The sequence below is a fragment of the Colias philodice genome, chromosome 10 (assembly GCF_061535455.1).
Source record: "Colias philodice isolate Cphi_HAF_F1 chromosome 10, ilColPhil1 Martin Lab GWU primary, whole genome shotgun sequence".
Lineage (NCBI taxonomy): Eukaryota > Metazoa > Arthropoda > Insecta > Lepidoptera > Pieridae > Colias > Colias philodice.
The window spans coordinates 9,106,216-9,128,059 of record NC_143095.1 but is presented as its reverse complement, the minus strand read 5'-3'; the positions used below and the strand labels follow the sequence as shown (position 1 = coordinate 9,128,059).

Below are 21,844 nucleotides of genomic sequence, written 5' to 3'. Positions count from 1 at the left end.
AGGTAATTTAATAGTTCATGACTTCTAGAAGTGAAATAATATTTACATATTATTCAATTTATTATTCAATTTATGCCGGGAGGATGTCCGCGATGGCATCACAAAGGTTATGTAATTTTTTACTTTCGAGTACATACTTAAATATCATTAATGTATTGATATACATATTTATACCGGGCGGATGTTCGAGATAGCATCACGAAGGTTAAAATCGAAAATTTTTAATAGAATAAAAAATAAAAATAAAAGCCGGGAGGATATCCGCGATGATATCACAATGGTATTTTTATTGGAAAATTATAAATCTTTATTGGTACATATATAATTAGTAATTACTTGTTTAATAATTACCAGCTTACCAGGAGGCTATTCGAGATAATAGCACGATGGTTTGTTAGTTGAATATCAACTTATGTTAAAAAATAAAATAACCCTAAATCCTTAGATTACAAAATAAAATACAGATGGAGCATGTCAATCATTCATCGCCCTTGTCAAAGAAAATACGAAATCAAAAACGAATACGTTCCTCCGCTAGTGCTATAGCGATTCTAGTGTCATGCAATACGTCAAAAGGGGTTTGATATTTTAGTAAAAAAATGCTGTCTTGTGATATTAAAACGCTGTAAAACTTGTTCCCGAAAACAAACAAAAAGATAAAACATCGTTTTACAGATTTTCTGTAGATTATTTGGCTTATTTAATTTTGTATACAAATAATAATTTTACAAATACGAAGGAATTCAAAACTTCAACGTATGCTGCCAGTATTTTGAAAATGAATTTGCCATTTTTAGGGGTAAAATGGTTAAAAGATATTCGGGGTAGTGCTGTTGGATTTTTCGATCGTGAATGTGATTATTTGTATAGTGCAATAAAAGTTCATGGTCATTATTAGATTATTTTAAAAAGCATTACTTATACATTTTTTTGTTACTTTTATAAAAAGCGTCGTTTTCGCTTGCGATTTAATTCATGTGAACACATGATGGATATGATGAAAATAAAATGTCCCGCATTCTCGACTAAAAACTACCGCTATTCGCATTCATATGTTTTGAAAAATAAAAACTTTTTTTAATGTAATTTATTTAATAAATTTAATGTAATTTATTTAATAAATTTAATGTAATTTATTTAATAAAAATTGAATAAAATTATTTTGTCCATGTATAACTTTAGTAGATACTAGATAGGTGATAAAATAATTTGTACAATATTATAAAATAATATCAAAAACCCGAATTTATATTAAAATAAAAATTAAAACATGACTGCTAATAATTTATGTAGCCTACGTCACTACCACCACAGCTACCTTCATAATTCAGATGATTGCAATGACACCTCACAAGTCACAACTCAAAATCGATCCAACAGTTTATACTGCAGGGCGTGTCAAAGAAATATTATACATACATACCTACACTCGAAAAACATAACCCTCTTTCTTCCGTAGTCGGGCAAAAATTTGGGAAATTTTTCATTATCTGGTAACATAACACGCACACAGAAGCACCGTGTACGTACAGTGCAACGGCGAAATGACAGCACACATAGCTTTATGGAAATGACGATAAATTATTCGGTTTAGTTCGGCAACGCTCCATCTGTCTTTTATTTTGTAATCTAAGCCTAAATCATAATTTTATAAGTACCCTCGATAACAAAATTTTTTGTTACCGGATCCAGATATCCTAGAAACGGTCCACCGACAAATTCTTTGCCGGGAATTATGTACATTACGACGGATTCAGCTGCGCTTCAAGCAAATGAACCAGTAACGGTTGATACCACGGCCCCTCAATCGGAGCCTGTCGACTTAGAACCTGATATCTTAGCAGCATTGGGCGAGGCTAATGATGTGATTCCAGAATATGGTGAAAAAATTCACGAAAGTCTCGCCAAAATATGGTTGCCGATCCTTAAGAAAGTTTTCTAAAAACTTATTAGATTCCCGAAAATTGCGTATTACTCCAGGCTCCTACGTAAATTTCGGAGATTCAGGCTGCTACCCCTGAATCAGGTAAATTCTGGGATAAGAAAATGGTTAATTTGCATTGGCAATAATTGGGGGCCGTTATAACAGGCGTTAATAATAATCCCCTATTTACGTAGTAAGAACAAGTTCTTAGTTCGTAGTAAGAAATATAAGATGGAGGCCAATAAGTTTATAAGTGTATATGTCGCATATTCTCGGACCTCCATCATCGACAAACGGAATCAAGAAAAAAGTTTATTAGGCCTTGTTTAGACAAAACTTTTTTGCAAGTTGTCGATCATTCTGAAAGGGATAATACATTGTTTGGAGACAATGTATCGGATAAAATAAAAGCTTCGAAGGTTATTACACCAAAACCTTATAGTTCACATGCTCATACAGCACACACATCTCGCAATAGTTTCCAGGGAAACTGGCAGACACCTTCTCGCTTTCAGTCAAACAGGGGGGGGGCGAAGAGGTTACAAGAGGGACATACAAAGACCAATCCCCTCTTCGTAGCCAAAGATGACCAGCTCGAGCTAAGATTGTGCACCAAAATAACAATAAAGATTTAGTTACGTTATTTTACGATTGTTGGCGTAAAATTACTAATAATACAACCGTTCTTAAATGGGTTAAAGACGGAGTGGATTTACCATTTTTTAATGAAGTTTTTCAAAATTCAGTGCGTACTTAATTTTGGTCGGGGCAATATAAAGCTGACATGCCTGTGGCAATAAATAACCTTATAGACTTGGGAGATATTCATGTTTGTAACCCAGTAAAGGGCAAATATATCCCAAATATATTTTTAGCACATAAATCAAACGGCGGTAAAAAATTCATACTTAATCTTAATAAATTTATATTAAAAATGTCACTTTAAAAATCGAAAATCATAGGACGGCGTCGAAACTTATTCCCGAAAATGTTTCATGGGCTACAATAGACCTTAAAGAAGCTTACCTTTTAATGCCAATTGAGCCGGTATTTCACAATTTTTTCATAAATAACAAAGGTAATAGCATAACTTAAAGAGTTTAAAGCTATGCCCTATGGTCTTTCTATTGCGCTAAGAGTGTTTACTAGGTATATTAATGAAGGAAGTTATAGCATTCTTAAGCCGAGGTTCTAAGTCTGTCATTTACCTCGACGATATTTTATGTACAGGTAAAAATTATACTGAATGCCTAAATAATTTAAAAGAGACAATAAAACTATTATCTTGTCTAGGCTTGGTAATCACTATTGAAAAAACTTCATTGGTTCCAAGTCAAAAATGTAAATTCCTTGGGGTTATATATATGATTCATGTAACCTAACTTTCTTTGCCTGATGATAAACGTAATAACATTGCACATATTTTAATTAATAAATTTTCAAAATTACCTATTTGCACAATCCGAGAATTCGTGTCGTTAGTGTCTTTATTTTTAAATCAACATAACAATTAAATTGGTGGTCACAACATAATATATAAAACAAATTTTATGAAATCTCCAAAATTTACATTAGGTATTTTTTCAAATGTCTCAAGGACAGGTTGGGGTCTTTTTGCAATAGGTAATAAACGAGTGCATGGTTCATGGAAAGAATGTGAAAAAATCTATCTCATAAATTATTTAGAGCTGCATTTTTAAATTTATAAACATTCGCAAACACCTATTCTAATTGTGCAATATTATTACGAATTGATAACAAAACTGCAGTTAGTAACATAAATAAAATGGGTGGCATACAATTTCTCCACCTTAACAAACTAACAAAGTAACTGTGGCAATGATGCGAGCATCGAAACATATGGTGGTTCGCGTCTTATAGGTATTAATAGTAAAAATAACGTCGACACTGACACAGCCAAGAAGAATAAATCCGGATATCGAATGGAGTTTATGCAATGAAACATATCAAAAAATTTGGAAGAGCATTAGGTACAATACTAAATGCAGAAAGTAAGTGTCGTGGCATCTTGACCCTGATGCGTCATGTGTCGACGCATTCACCATAAATTAGAATAATATAAATTTTTACGCATTTCCCCATTTACTTTTATTTTGAGATGTTTACAAAAAATAGTTGAATCGATATCGAAGTCGATACGAAGCGTGTGGGATACAAGTTTCTCCGTGGTTGCCTTCGCAGCCATGGTTCCCTCTCGTCAGAGAGCTAATATCATCAAAAATTATATATTTGAAAACAGATAGGTACGAATCTAACGCATTCTCATCCCAGTCCAGCGCCCACTGCACTCACATCTAACGCTGGCTGCAGCGAGGCTCTCCGTGAAGCCTTCCTACGGAGATACATCCCATGGGAAGCTATCTAACTAATGTTGGCATCGCTTTCGAGTAACACTAAGAAGCAATATTATAACGTAACATATCAATTATGGTGGTAGTTTTAGTTTAACAAAGGGGTTTCGTATGGTACTTTAAACTCACACGTCTGCCTATCTTTAATATTAGGTAATAATATCGGGTCAGATGAATGCCTAAATACAATTATTCTTGGGACCCACAATTAGTTTTGAACCATATCTTAAGCTGGTTTCCTAATAGAAACGTAAAATTGGAACAATTGAATAAAAAATTAGTAATTTTATTAGCGCTGTGTACAGCACAGCGAGTGCAGACGTTATCTCTTATAAATATTAATAATATTTATTTCTCAGGCATCACTGCCTGCAAAATTTTTCATTACAGACCTCGTAAAAACTTCAGCTCCAGGTAGAGATCAACCTTTTCTTAAACTTCCATATTTCAAACAAAATATAAGTATTTGCCCCGCTACTGCACTGTCTGATTATATCTATGTCACAAAACATTTTTGGAAGGATGAGGAAAATAGATTATTACTTACTTTTACAAAACCGAATAAACCTGCCACAACTCCAACAATAAGTTGTTGGATCAAAAATGTGTTATCGAAAAGTAGTGTCAACATTTCAATATTTAATTCACATAGCACAAGACACGCTTCAACTTCTGCTGCCTCTGCTAGTGGTGTATAATATACGTAAAACTGCTGGTTGGACAAAACATTCCAAAACCTTTGCATAAACTTAATGTATTTAATGAGAACGAATTTGCATAATCGATTTTACAGAAATAGTATTTAATTATATTTTCGTTAATTTATAATACAAAATTAATAATATTGATGTTTACGTTTTATTCTAAACTTGCACCCAAAATGGTTCTTACAAAACTTTTATCTCTTAACATCTACATAGTAAATAATATCTGAAGAATGAAGCGATGAAATATAATATATGATCAAACGAACTTCAGAGTGAAGTTCGATCATTATTATATGAATCGCTTCATTCGAAGATATTAACACCCACCACACCCTAACCCAAAGTTTTGTAAGATTAGACTCTAAAAATAATGAATATCGTTCAAAGCGAGCAAATACTTGTCAGGTCGTAATACCCTCAATATAAAAAAAAAAAAAAATCTAAAGGCGTGCGTGGTTGCTAGCATTGAAAAAGGGAACTACATAGTAAATAATATCTTCGAATGAAGCGATTCATATAATAATGATCGAACTTCACTCTGAAGTTCGTTTGATCATATATAATATATGATTACCTTAAAAATTAGTTTTTTAATTCATACAAAATATTGCACACTTCATTCATGTTTGGTCTTTTCTTTCTATCCCTTTGTAAGCAGTTTTGAGCTAAGGCATAGAGTTCCTGGGCTTTAGTCCATTGAGGTACAGTGGAATCCAATAGTAAATTAATATCTCCATTGAAATTATCCTCCACATAATCTTTTATATTTATCTTTTCACCATTTGTTACTACAATAGGTTTCAAACCTGTTAATAGTTCTAATAATACTATACCATAGCTGAATATATCGATTTTTTGTGTAATAGTGCCGTGTAGACCCTCAGGAGCCATGTAAGCTGATGTTCCCATTGGACAGGATGTGACCATAGTTGCATCATATTGTTTCGCCAAGCCAAAGTCACATAACTGTAACAAAAAAATTTAATATAAAAAGTGCCATAAACAAAGTTTACATATTCAAGCTATAATTTGTACAGTAATTTAATAAGAAACAAGTAATATTAATGAAATTGGTAAGCTTATGTAAGATAATACCTTTGGTGTACAGTCTTTAGTCAATAAAATGTTAGCACTCTTCACATCTCCATGTACAAAGTTTTTGGAGGAATTTTCTGAATCAAACTCAGCTGGTCTTCCCAGATTTAGCAATTCCTCATTACTTTGCACTTGCGGTTCACTTGTGTGTAAATATTTAAGGCCCTCTGCAGTGCCTTCCATTATATTTATTCGTTGCATCTCAGTGAGGACCTTCTCAGCTATTTTCTCTTGCAAAGATCCTCCATCAATGTACTCACAAACTATACAGGGCATGGGACCATCTTTGGAAAATCCAAAAATAGGCAGAATATTTCTATGTCTAAACTGTGACAAAAATTTAACTTCAGCATTGAAAACTTTTATAGCAATGTCACGTTTTCTGTGTAATGTTAAATGTTCATGAACTTTTTTGACAGCCAGAGTGCCATATTTTGGATGTTGTCCAACAAAAACATCACCAAACCCACCACTGCCAATTCTGCCACTGGGGCCATCTGGCCTGACAGATAGAGTATCAGAAAAATTATTAGTGATATCTTGTAGTTCTTCATATTCAAAGTGAATTAATTTTGTGTCCTGAAGTATTGCACTATCTATTGCAAGAGAAATATTTATGTTAGGGAATGATTTTTGATAGCCACTGTATAGGTTCTGATTATAAGTATTGGAATTTTCATTAGAAGTACTTTGGGAAGAATTTCCCATTGTTTGTTGGCTTTTGCTCAAGATTGCAGATAAATCTGGTATATTCATAGAGGTCTCTATAAATTCATCATTTTGAACAGATTGTAAATTGTCTTCACTATTTGGAATTTGGTTTTTCGAAAATTTAATGAGATCACTGGCAGATTTTATTTCTGCCTTTGCATTTTGCATGAGTTTTTGGTTATTATTATCAGACTGTATTGTTCCAGTGAATTTTATTAAATTACTGGCAGATTTCATTTGAGCTGTAGGTCTATTGCAAAATTTCTGCATATGAATAGAATCTGTAGAGTCAATATTATTCATAGTGCTATCACTTAACATATCTGTTACATTGGTACTTATTGGAGCTTCAGGTCCCTCTAAGGGCCGCTGAGGTTTTGGTTCTGCAAAATGAATATAAACAGCACATTTAAGAACTTGACAAATATTTTTATTGTGAACAAATTAATGGTTAATAAAGTATACCATTTAATATAAGTGCTATTTCATCCGCAGCGCGGTATATTCGTGTTCTGATTATGATATCTTTCAAATCACTTAAAGTAGGTCTTATTACTCCTGATGTTCCCCACTCATCAAACAGTATTTCGGAACACTTTAGATTGCTTTCTCTAGCATAATCTTCGATCATTCTGCAATTTATAATAAAAATAAATACAATATCTAAATAAGTTTGCAATTATTACTATTTTATTACATCTAAAATTCATAAATACAAAGGCTTAACGCTATGTAAGCAGAAAATAAGTCAGTAATGTTTTAAGTTCACTGTTATTTTTTTTGTTGAAATTGCATCTTTATTTTTTTAGTATTATTATATTATACAATTCTAAACCGATCGTATTTACCTTATATGTTCGTTATTATACTTAGGCTCGAAACTTGGGCTACGAAGATCTTTTGGGATGTTGGACATAAATTTTTTCCAATCATTGTCGGTTTCCAAAATGTTTATAATATTGCAAAGGAGCTCCGCAGGAAGTTTACGGATTTCAACGTTTTTATACATTTTAATTATAGTCATTTATAATATTGCTATTGAACAAAACGTTAATAATTAAACATAATGAAAATACAAAATAATCAAAAACTTTTCAACTTTGACACTTTGTGACAAGTTACAGATACCACAGACAGCAGTGACTAGTGAGCAGATACTGATATATCACAGAGTGTATAAGTAATCAAATATGGCAGATTAAAAAAAGACGTGATTACTGTCTTCCGATTAAAAAATAAATAACAGTTGATCTATTAATAAAGATAAAGAGTATTAATATCCTTGATAAAAATATACTATATAACACCGCAATCACATTATTTTTACATATATAAAATTAGGATTTATCTTTATCAAATATGTGAGAGTCGAATCAAGAAGTTTATACAGCTTTTATAGCCAATTATTCGTTTTTTTTATAATAATTATTAAAATACAGTCCTTAACATCTATTACTTAATTTGTAAAGAAAATCAACGTGTTTTAGAAAATACATATATTAATAACAACTTCCGTTAAGTAAATCTCATATAATACAGGAGATTCAAAGGGATGGAAAATATAGATTTTTCTGAAACTGTGTAAAAAGTAAAATACCAACACCAAAAAATAATATAAAATTTTATTTATGTATAAGTTTAATATAATTTAATAATCTTTTAGGTAACAACACATTTTATCACATGATTGTAATATTATAATTAAATTACATATCTAAAAATCTAAACTATTTGTATTAAATTGTTCCGGTAGGTTCGCAAAAACGTCTTGCATTTGGTTTAATTTTTGTTGTGCGGAAACGCGACGCCAGAGGACAGGACATTCAGTGTTATTACACTTCAAATAGTTACTATGGCCACAGCACGAACTACAGATCTGAAAAAATAATAATTTGTCTATTTTGTAACAAAAATTTTTTTTCTGTGTCGTGAACTCGAACGTTACATTATTATAAATATTTTTTTTTATTATGGCTATTTAAACACTTTATTTGCACCTTTATTAAGACTATCAGATCAAACGAAACCATATATTTCAAAATTAGTTGAACAACAGACATTAATAATTAATCTTTAGTTCTTGTAGCAGCTATATATTATACACACACTAGATGTGTATTAGTTCTTGTAGGAGCTACACACTCACCACTTGCGTATGAGCCAAGTATCCTCTCACGGTATTATCCCTTGCAGCCAACATAGCGACAACGGGTCGGGGCTTTAGTGCACAACGAGCGCAAACCGCACGTGCCCCCCGCGCCCCGCACGCCGCGCATCTCCCGCGCTGCATGTACCGCGCGATACCCGCACCTGCTGTACCGACACCACCTGTGCCTGTTTTACCGACACCACCTGCGCCTGTTTTACCGACGGCACCTGCTATACCGACCGCATGGTAACCTGCTGTACCGACTGCACGGGTACTTGCTGTACCTACAGTGCCGCGGGTGGTAAGAGCTTCACGCGTGTGGCCTACTTCGTTCCACCTGAAAAAAAAGACGGGTTGCACTCCGGGAGTGCCGGCAGAAGTGAAAACTTGATTATTAACGTTGAGCATGTTTGATATCCATCCGTCTTACGCTTTTTCGATCAGGTCACGTGTCCTGACGCGAGTTTAAGATTTTATACCCATTACAGAAAAAGTGCTCAACGCCGCTAAAGAAGTTTCACTTCTGACACGTGTGCTCGGCTTCGTGAAAATAAAATATAAGAACAATAGATATTATTAAATTTATCACGCTTATAAACTGATTTACAATACAAACGAATAGTTAAATACATAATTATTAATTATATAAAAAATATGATAGTTAAAAAACATCTCACCACTTAAAAACATCGACCCCCAATAACGAAAAGCATCTATGCAGCGGCGGCAGTATCGCCCGTGTCGCGTAGTACGGCACGTGCGGCACGAGGCTGTGGTCGCGGTGCAGCTCCGCGGGCGTGCGCGCGAGCCGTACTAGCGGCGTGCCCGGCGCGCCAGCTGTCACCAGCCAGCACACGCGCTCGCTTGTGCGCGGCGCGGCGCGCGGGTCGCGACTGAGGAGGCGACTGCAAGGGATTATTATATATAGTTTGGTGGAAGTTCGAAATTCAAAATTTCTTGTCTAGCAATTGACCAATGGAACTTTGCGAGAAAGAATTGAGCGGCGCGGCGCGCCTCAACTAAAAGCAGAAATTCGAAATTCCTTGTCAAAAGACTAGGAACTATAAAATTTTGCGTTGATGTGATCGCATGCGTAGCTAGTCGCATTCCACTGAGATTTGGTAAAAACTTTACCGAAGTGTTTCTACTATAAATACGTTGTTACCTATGTAATGCTCCATTTAAAATAAATAGAACCTCCTCATCCAGTATAACTCAACCTATATATACCTATACTGGTGGTAAATTATATCGCAAAGTTATTTACTCAGTGCCTGAAGCATTTCAGGATTATACTCAACAATCACATGCCATACGGAATTAAACACCAAAAACACAATTTTTCATACTTAGCAATTTCATTAGGCGGTGCAGCAGCCGTCGGTCTGTACCCAGCGGCTCCATGATACTCTCTCGTGAAGAACAGTTCTTGTGGTGGCAGAGAACCGTCTATTAGCCGAGATAGTAGTTTCTTAACCATCTTTTTTACGCGAGATATGTCTCCGGTATCGAATAACTCGCATAGGGAACTTTGAAGGAGCTGTGGAAATATTAAGGGAATGTTTTATAGATACTGTAAATTGAAAAGGACTTGGTAGGTGGTTCAAAAATTGTTTGTTATGAGGAATGCCACTAAAAAGGGAGAGAAACGCCTCAGTCTTTTACCTGCGTTTCTTTGTTAGCAATAAGGTCTCAGTATTAGTTGTCTACGAATAGCAATACATATTGTAATATGTATCATCGAAAATATGTAATCTAAAATATGATTGGGGAAATGACCCATTAAATTTTTTAATTGTTTTTGCTATTGAAGTAAGCTCCATTATATTATAATTGAGCCATGGAAATGCATAGATATGGAGCTGTGAACCTTCCGTTATTCGATAATAAATTCGAGATTCGAAATAGAAAGTTAGATTATCAGTTGTATAATTTCGATAATATTTACTTTAACACTAGCAGGGCAGCCGTCTCTGCGTACAGTTTCAATGCCTTTAGCTTCATACACTGGCTTCTCTTGATCTGCACTCTCGTACATATAGCCAACATAGCGCTTCTTTGTCTGTAGGATGCACGGTTGGTACACCTGTTTTACCAATAAAAAAAGTTATAAGATAATGTTACCTATAATTTTTTTTTCTCTCTAAAGTAAGAAAAGATTTTTTCATATCAACTAAGATAGAATTCAAATTTCATTTCATTTGCATCACATTTGAAAAGAAGAAGATATACAACATGACATTTCAGAATTATTACGGTATTATCAACTTTCAACACCCGTAGAACATAAATGAATAAAAAACCGATACCTTTTCCAATTTTAAAACCACCGGTGAGGGATTGTCTGCGGTCACAGCATCAGCTATTTCCTGACCTATTTCAAAAGCTTCAGCCTTACTGCCTCCAGGTACAAGAACGAACATTGAATCTGTGTCGCCATATATGACCTAGGAATGAAATAAAACTTTATTCAGTGATTTTATTGAATGTAAATAAAAGTTTATTTCCATGAAAATGTTGTTTTGTTCTTTGCCCAGTGAATAGTTTGAGAACGTTTAGTTTTAAATTCTTTATTAATACATAGTATGGATAATAAGTTGAAATTCAAACATAGTCCAGAAAACTTGGAAACACAAAGCTGTATCTGTAAAAGTTCTATAAAAATCAACTATTCCAATTATCAACATTGTCCCAAAAATAAAGTGGAAATTGACAATTTTTCGGCGTTATCAAAACTCAAATTCTGCTGAAACCAAATTATTTCCAAACATTATTTTTTGTTGTCAAATAAAGAATTTATTTATTACCTTAGCGTTCCATTTTCCTTCCCTCACGAGTTTAATGGCCCTTTCTAAAGTCTCCCGTCCCTTAGACACCACACTATCACCAACTTCGACACACGGCATTCGCCCACTGAAGTTAGCAGCGGTGTAACCGTACGTCACATTCGCTATTAACTTCAGACCTGTAATTCGAATAGGACAATATGATTTCCGATGAATTATTATGGTTGACTAGCTTTGCTCGAAAATCTATTCTAGTTTTTTATAGTTACGTTTTCACACTTATGAATTTTCAAAGAGATTTGTTCTAAATTATTTTGGTTTGTTAATTCGTGAATGAACATCGCTGCTACCGAAATTATTAGAATAGATCCGACATCTTATTGTCCTAACAGCTTGTCAAGCGGCTAATATATGTTTCAATAGACGTAGCAGCACAAACAGTCAGCTTGACGAGAGTAGCGAGGAAAGCACAATATACATAAGTTTATAGCTTGGTAATATTTGTCTAAAGTGACTTACCCAATTGCCTAGAATGCATGGCCTTTTTAACAGCTTCATCAGTCTGCATCTTCATGCCCTTTTTCACAGCTTGTCTTGCGGCTAATATCCTTCTCAATAGAGCTGGTAATACTCCACGACGAACATTTGCTTTCACAAAGCCCACGCCTACTGGCGACCAGTGTACTAAATCGTTTTTCGCTAATGCCTCTAATTTTTCCTTTGGTATACGGAGACGCCATGCTCCGAATTCGTATGGTGAATTTCTGTAAGGGGATTGAGTATAACTATTTAATTACACTTCTTCTATAATATATAGACTTGCTTTTTTCAAGTTCGTTAAAGTTTTTTTTATAATGTGTTTTTGTAATGGGTATCTATCATAAATAATGGATATAATAACTAAAACATCACGGTTCCCTGCAAGCCGTGGTTTTCCGTGGCTTAGCCGAAGGTGACAATGATCATATATTTTTTGAGTGCCCTAAACGAAATTCCTCACTTTTGGATCTCCTTCCCCCTGATGTTCCCCGTCCCACTAATTTTAAATGTTTGGTTCCCTCCTCATTTGTTAACGTTTTATCCAAATTTATCCACCTCAATAATCTTAAATTTTAATGCTTTGCTTTTGTATATGTCCTGTTTGGTTATCCAGGTAAGACTGATCCAACATTTGAACTGCTCAATCTCTTCCGTGATTTTTCCTCAGCACAGAGCATCAAGTTACTACATTATAACCGTAGTAATTGAAATAAACAATCAATTTTGATCTGTGCACACATGACACTTGACATTGGCAGAATCCGTCCTCTATGGGATTGGGAAGGCCATAAACAAAAAAGAAGAAGAAGAAGAAGAACTAAAACATCATACCCGTTAATATTTTGTATACGTCCAATGCAAGTAGAGAAACAATAGTTGTATGCAATCATCATAGACGGATAGAGACTCTGGAAGTCTAATACTATTACGGCATCATTATAAAAACGAGATTCTGAAACAAAACGCAGGTAGTTTAACAATAAACAATGGTTAGGTAATTTTACTACTTCGGTCGAGGCTTTGCTCTCATTTATTTACACATTCCGCTCTTCAAGTTCTATTGTTCGGTAAAAATGGCATAATTAAAATTGGAAAACACATGGAATATATCTAAAAATCCGATTTATCATACCAGTAAGGATAGCAAAACAAACAATGCTCTAAAAAATAGAGTAATAACGCACTTACCTGGTTCAAATATAAGCGGTAAACATTCCGGAGCACGCATAGCCGCCCTCTGTTTGACAGTGGGAGATAACGCAACTAAATTCAATGGCCTCGCTGCTCTAAGCATAAGTGACTCCACGCGAAATTGGGACCCACGAGAAAGTACCTCCCACCATTGCAAGCCGAAAAGCCTTGCTAATTCTGATGTTCTGTCTAAAATTTAGCAATATTATCAAACTTGGGAAGTCTAGATTTGCAGAAATATCTGGCCAAACTGTTAATAATTGAAATCAAAATTATGGTAAAAAATATATAAATTTATCAAAGGAGAATGACCACGGGTGGTATCGGTAAAATTTTAGTTGTGCCACGTATTCGTGATATTGTTAATTCCTATTTGTATTTATAATGATCATATGTATCAATTTTAAGTCTTATAATTATACCGGATAAATTTACATAATAGTAAAAGTTATTCTTTTGAAACATGTATGACCACGTATGGAATCGGTAAAATACTAGTTGTGTCACGTGTTCGTGATATTGTTAATTCCTATTTGTGTTTATAATGATCATATTTATCACTATTAAGTCGTAATTATACCGAATAAATAGAAATAAAAGTAAAAGTTTTTGTTTTGACACATATATATCTATCTCTCTTGCAAGCGTCCTGCGTCATATGTCATAGTTGAATGAATGTGTTCGACGCATTGTTCGACGTTATTTATTATGAAATAATGTTTATTACGATTTACTTTTCACATTTGTCTTGTAAATTAAAATATTACCTATGTAATAAATGTAAAACCTATCGTTCATCGTTAGTTTAAACTCGATAAAGTATTTTTTTGAAGCGTTGAATAAAACTATTGTTTTATTTTTATTGTCGTGAACTGCGGCTTATTTACATAAAAACTTTAATCGTTTCTAAAAGTACTAACATCAAGCTTTAAATTGAGCTATATTTCATCTTGACACAATAAGTTTGATTGCGATACCAAGTGCCATAGTCACTTGGGCAATCTCCTTTAAAAACATGAACAGTAAAAAGGATCTCCTTAAATAATAGTGGTAAATGTCGAATAAAACATAAAAACTTACTGATCATATCAAGCTTTTCTAGCATTCTTACGGTTCCCGATAACCTGGTCAAATAATATTCAACTGGAATCCATCTTAGCATACGAGATTCATCATTCCACCACTCGGATAATTGCGAATGACTGTATTTGGGTACTCTTTCTTTTAAAATCTGATACATACAATTCTCAAAACTATAACTGGAGAGAGCCAACTCATAGCGAAATAAACGCCACACATTAAATGTGATTCTACCAATTATCCTGCCTTCCATTTCATTCTCATCATGTCGCCATTTTTTCTGTCTGTACTTTTCAGTTATTCTAGATATTTCCTTAACTATTTCTATACCCAGAAACTGAGCTCTTTCTAGGACGTATCCCCATGAATTCATTTCGATTTCATAACCACACATTATATCAGGATCATGCTCTTTTACCAAATTGATAATTTTATCAAAAATATCACTTTCAGTATCTACATAAACTACATTTGCATTGAAAACACATCTGTCTAAATGTTTTGGTGGTTTCGATTCATCGACAACCAATATCTGAGTAAGTTGTTTCGCTAGAAAATGGTTATCGGGACAATTGTTTGTGATAGATACAAAAACAGCTTTTATATCATCTAATGCAGGGTCTGGACACATCTCACCTCTCACTTTAGTATGTACTTCTAATATCATTAGTGTTAGAAAATCTACCTAAAATAAAGCATTTTAAATTTCAATAAAAGTTAGAAAATTGTATAAAGAGCAGGTAAGTAAGTAAGTAGGTACTAACCTCGACAGCAGGAGTAGAAATAGAGGCTTCATTCTGCACTTCAGAATTTCCAAAGCAAAGAAATGATCCATCTCCATGCATAGTAACTTGTAAAGTGTTATCCATTTCTTGTTTACTCTGCAATAAAATATTATTATGATTAGAATTGAGTGAAAATATTGCATTATTGGAAAATGATCTTAGTTTAAATTACCTTATCTTCCAAACTAATGCTATTATTTATGTCATCGTCGTTTAAACCTATTGCCTGTGATGTTTCCATTTCATCTAAGTTTTTACTGATTTCTGTAACATCGACTTCTTTTTCGCTTATAACTTGATTCTGAATAGATCTCTCATGACTCCACTTCAAAATTTCTTTTTTTGTTGGAGGTAATTTTAATGGCTTTAAAATGCACTGACGATTGCCAGCAAGTAGGGATTTTAAAGTTTCTGGCTTTGAGTTACTATCTGACATTTCATTTCTTTGTAAAAATAGAAGTTGGCGCCATTCTTCGATGGTAGTTGTATCTATAACCCTTTCAAAAGGCTTTTGATCTTGTGATAGTTTGCTGCCAGTTTTTAATATAATCTGGCCAATTTCTACCTTATCTCCCACATCTTTGGGATTTGAAAAGTAGGGTTCTGGATTTCTTTGTTTTGGTATTGAGTACTTTTTAAGCGTTAACATAATATGATCCCTTGCGGGTGGACGGATTTTAGGTGTTAAGATTAAATCATTTCTATCATTTGTTTTATATACAGTTAATTCATTCGATTTATTAAAAACATGAGAATAAGGTGTTTGATTAAGATTTTCAGAATGATCTATTTTTGGTAAAATTTCAAAATTCGTGGAGATATCATGATCTACATTTATTTCATTTTCAATTGACACATCAAAGAATTTTGATTGGTCATAAAAACTTTCTATACCAATTTTAGAGTCGGGCGAGGAATTTCCACTATCACTTAATGATAAAATCCTTTCCTCTACTTCAGAAACCATCGGTATTTTCGAAGGACCAGCTTTAGGTTTATAGTTGTTTTTGAGATCATATACAGTAGATGTTTCAATTTTATTAACTAGGTCAAAAATTGATTCTTTGTCAAGAATGGATTGACTTTCTTGGTAATTAGTGCTACTGGAATGATCTGGCTCAGTTTGCTCCGGCTTTACTCTTTTAAGATGCAAATCTGATATACTATCAATTGTTTCTCTTGATACGTTAATTTCATCTGATTCATCTAATTCTTCTTTGGATTTTTGAGAAATTTCAGTATTTTTAGAATTATTTTTTATTTTAGGCCTAGATAACCCCAATTTTAGAGGTAACTTTTTTCGTTTGCGGACTTTTTTAACATCTGAAAAATTTCCAAGATATTACAAAGACTAGGGTCAAAGTACTTGTTTGTTGTAATTTTGATTTTAATACTTACGGTCATCATCACATGTGCCATCTAGTTGCGGAATATTGACACCTTCCCAAAAAGAGTCATGCCATGATGGTGAATCCTCTTCCATAGTTTCTTCACTATAATTAATTGAAACTTTTTTTAGAAAATGTTCATAAATTTTTAACAAAAATATTAAAGATAATTTTGCATGGGTGAGTAAATAAATCATTACCTTATTGACATACCATTTATCTCCTATAAAAATAGTTTCATCTAGGGATGTAACGATACATGATTTTGCCGATACGATACCGATACCGATATTTGTAGTAATGTATCGGCGATACCGATACCGATACCGATATCGATGGCTTGGTAGAAAAATAAATAGTGAATTATGCATAAAAAGTTACCAACATTTAACAGAGACGACTGTTAATCGTATTCTTTTAAATAAAAATGCCAAATCAAAAAACAACAAAACCATTTATTTTAGTATTATTATTTTACGAAGTCAGTTAAACTTTAAGTAATACACATACAATCAGTACCTAATAAAAGTTTACTATAATTGGTAGAGTTTTTTCAGAAAACAAAGTGCGCACGCGCGGGCGGCCTCCCGCATCGTTCATTGGGCGCGGATTTTTGAATTATTTGATATCAAAAAAATTGGTTGTTTGTAAAGTAGGTTTACGATCGAGATGTTTACATGATAACATAATGCAGTGGCAGCGCTCGAGATGAAACGGGAGATCGGTCCGTCTCTCTCTCGTTTAATACCTGCGATCGCGCTCGTGAGGTTTTGGTGTGACACAAGTTTATGAACATGTCACCCGACTAAAACGATTTTAAAAACGTTATCACGTTAAAAATTCAAAATTATTTATTTCTTTCCTTTACATAAACAAATTTGTGATTGGAACACTCCTAGTAAGCAAATAAAATGCTTGTGTCAGGAGGTTCCGCTCTTCCTTAACACTATTACAGAAACAGAAATAAAACTATATGAATGAATACAATGCAAATACATAAAAGAAAAGAAAGAATTTAATAAAAAAATATCGGTATCGGTTGATTTATTATCGGCGATACCGATATATCGGCTTGCCGATATATCGGCCGATATATCGGTATCAGTATCGGTATCGTTACATCCCTAGTTTCATCATTAAAAACTTGAGAATAGTCTTCATCATTTATATCATCTTCAGGGTTTTGATCACATGGGGTCCCCATCACACTATCATCATCTATAGGTTTATCATCTAAATCTTGTAACATATCCACTAACTCCAAATCATCATTGTCCACTAAAAATTATAAGAGATTTAATATTGTTTATAAAAAAAATGATAATTGTTTCATAAATTGAAAATCACTTACAGTTAACTTGACTATAATGAACAGAAAAACTGCTATTTAAGGCAATATCTTCATCAACAATTGTGTCTTCATGTCCACTTATTATTATGCTATTTCTTCTTAAACTTCTATTTATAGTTGAACTATTGTTCAAAACAGTATCATGTAAGTGTGTGCTTATATCAGTTGCATTGAAAAACTGTGAACCTTCCAAACTTTCAGCTGGATAGTGCACAAATTCTTTATTTTCAGTCACAACTTCAACCGGTTTATCTATTAAATTCGAAATTTTAGCAAGAAATCCAGTTTTAAATTTGTGATGTGTTTCAGTTCCCTCACTCATCAATCTATTTTGTGATAATGATTTTGACGCTATTGATACATTCAATTCCCGTCGTCTCGCCATTTCCTGTTTCCACACTTCTTCAAGGCCTGGATTTTCGATTCCATCCCCTTTACCAATTCGTAGTCTGTTAATTATGTGAGACGCGACACAATCTGCTTCATAGTAACACATACTTTCTCGTTTTAGGCTGAAGTCTTCCGGACTATCAGAAGGCTCGTCGCTTTGTTGGGACAATAATGACTTACGAAACATAACAGTTTGTAGGTCAATATTGCTCATGCCAAATAAGTTAAAGTCTATGAAAAATTGTAATGTGAAATTCAAATGTGACTCATGAGGCTGTAACACTTGTCCAAGTATGGCTCCATTACTGCAAAGTTCAACTGCTTGCTTAATGAGACCAGGATTGTACAGAAATACTTTCAAAAAGAGATGCTCCTTATCATGAAATCCATAGAAAGGTCTGCAATTGAAAAATAAAATCAGATTATGGAAAAAAAAAAGAAATAAAATGTGAATGAATAGTTTTACTTACAGTCCTTTAACCAGAGATATTTTATACACATGTTGATTAGATGAATTTGCTTGCTTAAGAGCTATATTTAGTGCTTTATCAAGGCTGACGGTTACCTGAAATATAAAACAATAATATTATAATTCAAAATTGTAATACTCTGTAAACTAAGTTTTGATAATTAGTTAGTTAGTTATAGTTTTAAAGTAATGTTACGCAATTATCACCTTTCTTGCTGTACTTAATATTATATACTCCGTTATGTTTACTATTATGTATTTTTTTTATTCGATTGTAAATATATATATATGTATTTAATGTATGTATTATATTGTATTTATTTATTATGTAAATTTTATATTATTGTGTTTGTGTTATACCTATATTATGTTAATACTTATATTATATATTTTTGCTCTGCCCTACTCCTTTCCTTTAATTTAATTTCTCTCTGTACGTCTGGTTGTCTGGAAGAAATCGCTGAATAGCAATAAGACCGCCAATTGTTTGTATGTATTCCTAGGTTAAGTTTTATTGTAACTTTCAATAGCAAGCAATAAAGAATTAATAAATAAATAAATAAATAAAAATAATTATCACATTGATAAAAAATGGAAATTGTTTGAAACATTGATTTATTTCTCGAATTATTATTATTTTTTTATATTAGGAAGCCAATATTATATTTAAAGAACTACATACAATTTTGAATATACACTTTGATAATTTAAGATAGAGAAGGTATGCAACCATAATATTATTATGTAAAGAAACATTATAGTGTTTAATTATTTGGTTATTTTACATACTTGATATAAGAACTGTGGCTCAGGATGTGATGTAGGGCAGGGTATGTAAAAGTATGGGAAAACACCATGCACATGAAGACAGGCCTTTCTTCCATCTGGTGTAGAACCAAATATTCTCAGTATTGGAACCTGCAAGTTGGAAAAGGTGTCATGCAAGACATTGTTAGTTCATCTTAATAACTCAAAGGCTGACTGACTGACTGACATATCAATGCACAGCCACATAACCAAACCACTGGATGGATTGGGCTGAAATTTTGAAAAATGTAGGCTTCCTCTAAGAAAGGATTTCGATCAATTCTACCTCCAAGAGGATAAAATAAGGGATGAAAGTTTGTACCATGAAAAGCTATCTTTTCCACCCAGGCGAAACTGCGGGCAGCTAGTGTTTTAATAGTATTTGTAGATATATCATTGAAGTCGGTGCAAAATATTTTTATACCTGTTTAATATCACTTCCTCTAAATTCGGAGTAGATTACATCAATTCCTGGTAACGGTTTGGTTAGATATGAATCACATACAACTATCCTTACAGAAAACTCAGGTTTCAAATCAAGACTTCCTGAAAACACGACAATTTGGTTTTATTTAGAACAAAATGTGTAAGAAAAACATTCATTAAAATTATATCTTTTTTACCTGTATGGCTCTTAGAATTAGTTATTTTAATGTAAGTATCTTGGAAAGAGTTTTCCATAATATCACAGCTACTGATAGTGCTTTAACTCGTACTTTTTAACATAATATATTATTGCACAATGTAATAAAACAATCATAATGGCTTTTTTTCATTCCGTCTCAGATTAGAGATAGACAGTAGTGACAGTAGTAAATAATAAATTTATTGCTTCCTAGAGTTCAGTTTTCAGCACACCTTGGAATCCTTTGGGATCTGTAAAGTTTGAATTTGTTAGGATTCGTTCGAGGATTCGTTGTTCAGAGATTAGTTGTTTATTTTGACTTGATTTTGACAAACAAACCATGGAGGCATGGAGCATGGACCATGACAAACTCGGATGACAAATGACATTAACTGTCCGATTTATTTTGAATCTTTGAGAGTTGTCTAGAAAAAATAATGCTTTTTATTTACCTGTAAATTATATCAAGCTTCATAGCCGCTACGAATTTATTGGAATAAATTATAAATGAAATTAAGTGATATTTTATTTTTAATGAACACTTATAGCATCTACAGACGCTCCGATTTGGTTGGTGCCAACCATATCGGAACCGACAAGGCAACCATTCCAACATTGCTACAGATTGTCCGACGGTTGGCCTTCCAGCTGTCAGTTGACCATAGAGTAATATGTCAGTTGACCATAGTACGAAGAGAATGGGCTAAATTCTACTATAGAAATAGAGAAAATTACAGTCATATGCGGCTCTTACAACTTATTTTTTAAGGTTTTTAATGTAGCCGCACTGTCAATTTTTTTTAATACTTCTAACATAATAAAATACGCTTGATTTCTGGCATCTCTATTTGCGTAATCTTTTTTACTTAAGTCCCACAAACAGGGAAAGTCTTTATATAGTTCCAGCAATTTTATTAATATGTCACGTTCGGTGACCGTAACTCCCTCGGCGTTCATGTTGACGTCCTACACCGGCGGCGTTGCGAATGTGAATGAGCCAATTACCTATATTACTCTATGGAATGAGCCGATTTGGTCGGAACAAAGCTTCCAGACGTTACAATTTGGTTGGATCGGATAGGAAGTTGGTTTGGTCGGTACCGCCGGCGCATCCGACCACGTCAAACCAATATTAATAATAATTATGTCGGACCGACCGCTCTCTACACTTTCCGATTTGGTCGTGGTCGGATGGTTGGCACCAACCAAATCGGAGCGTCTGTAGATGCTATTAATTAGAACGTGTCTATCTGAAACACAGATAAAATTTGTTGGTGAATGGTGGCACGGTGCAGTGGTGGCACGTTGGTAGTTTATAACAGAAATACTAATTAGAAAAGCTCGCTTCGCTCGGTTTCCTTGTTCATTTTCGATTTCAATCATTAATTTTCATTTTACTTTTCTCATTATGGTTTAAATAAGATTCTTTTTTATTTTAAAGTGAAAATTATATTTTGTGATATAATCTGTATTC

The 21,844-nt window shown here is 33.5% G+C and overlaps 2 protein-coding genes across 3 annotated transcripts; both read right to left on the bottom strand.

Annotated features, from left to right (window-relative positions):
• Positions 1-5,568: 5,568 nt before the first annotated feature.
• Positions 5,569-7,928, bottom strand: LOC149485367 (interleukin-1 receptor-associated kinase 4-like). Its single transcript, XM_089700137.1, has 4 exons — positions 7,658-7,928; positions 7,275-7,441; positions 6,099-7,192; positions 5,569-5,969 (listed from the first exon to the last, which is right to left on the bottom strand). Exons 1-4 carry the CDS (start codon positions 7,831-7,833, stop codon positions 5,586-5,588), a joined length of 1,821 nt encoding a protein of 606 aa, XP_089556263.1. The 5' UTR covers positions 7,834-7,928; the 3' UTR covers positions 5,569-5,585.
• A 505-nt stretch (positions 7,929-8,433) lies between these two features.
• PolZ1 (DNA polymerase zeta catalytic subunit) lies at positions 8,434-20,915 on the bottom strand. 2 transcript variants are annotated; one of them, XM_089700136.1, is made up of 22 exons: positions 20,823-20,915; positions 20,369-20,621; positions 20,170-20,291; positions 19,728-19,856; positions 18,940-19,034; positions 18,080-18,867; positions 17,864-18,006; positions 16,942-16,970; positions 16,739-16,833; positions 15,513-16,663; positions 15,320-15,436; positions 14,556-15,240; positions 13,473-13,664; positions 13,116-13,236; positions 12,264-12,508; positions 11,766-11,923; positions 11,268-11,405; positions 10,907-11,044; positions 10,308-10,498; positions 9,636-9,863; positions 8,956-9,295; positions 8,434-8,685 (listed from the first exon to the last, which is right to left on the bottom strand). In XM_089700136.1, the coding sequence occupies exons 2-22, from the start codon at positions 20,424-20,426 to the stop codon at positions 8,524-8,526; spliced, it is 5,325 nt and encodes a 1,774-aa protein (XP_089556262.1). In that variant the 5' UTR covers positions 20,427-20,621; positions 20,823-20,915; the 3' UTR covers positions 8,434-8,523. The 2 variants fall into 2 exon arrangements, with proteins under 2 accessions (XP_089556262.1, XP_089556261.1); XM_089700135.1 differs by lacking the exon at positions 20,823-20,915 and having other exon boundaries at positions 20,369-20,684.
• Positions 20,916-21,844: the final 929 nt, after the last annotated feature.

Bases quoted from the DNA above. Each gene is read 5' to 3' on its own strand.
- LOC149485367 (XM_089700137.1), bottom strand. From the start codon at position 7,833: ATGACTATAATTAAAATGTATAAAAACGTTGAAATCCGTAAACTTCCT. The intron at 7,442-7,657 runs GTAAATACGATC...TATAAATTGCAG, and splicing joins TATAATAACGAACATATAAG to AATGATCGAAGATTATGCTA. The intron at 5,970-6,098 runs GTATTATCTTAC...TTTTTGTTACAG, and splicing joins CTAAAGACTGTACACCAAAG to TTATGTGACTTTGGCTTGGC.
- PolZ1 (XM_089700136.1), bottom strand. From the start codon at position 20,426: ATGGAAAACTCTTTCCAAGATACTTACATTAAAATAACTAATTCTAAG. The intron at 16,834-16,941 runs GTATGTCAATAA...AATTAATTATAG, and splicing joins ATTTTTATAGGAGATAAATG to TGAAGAAACTATGGAAGAGG. The intron at 15,437-15,512 runs GTAATTTAAACT...ATTTTATTGCAG, and splicing joins GCATTAGTTTGGAAGATAAG to AGTAAACAAGAAATGGATAA.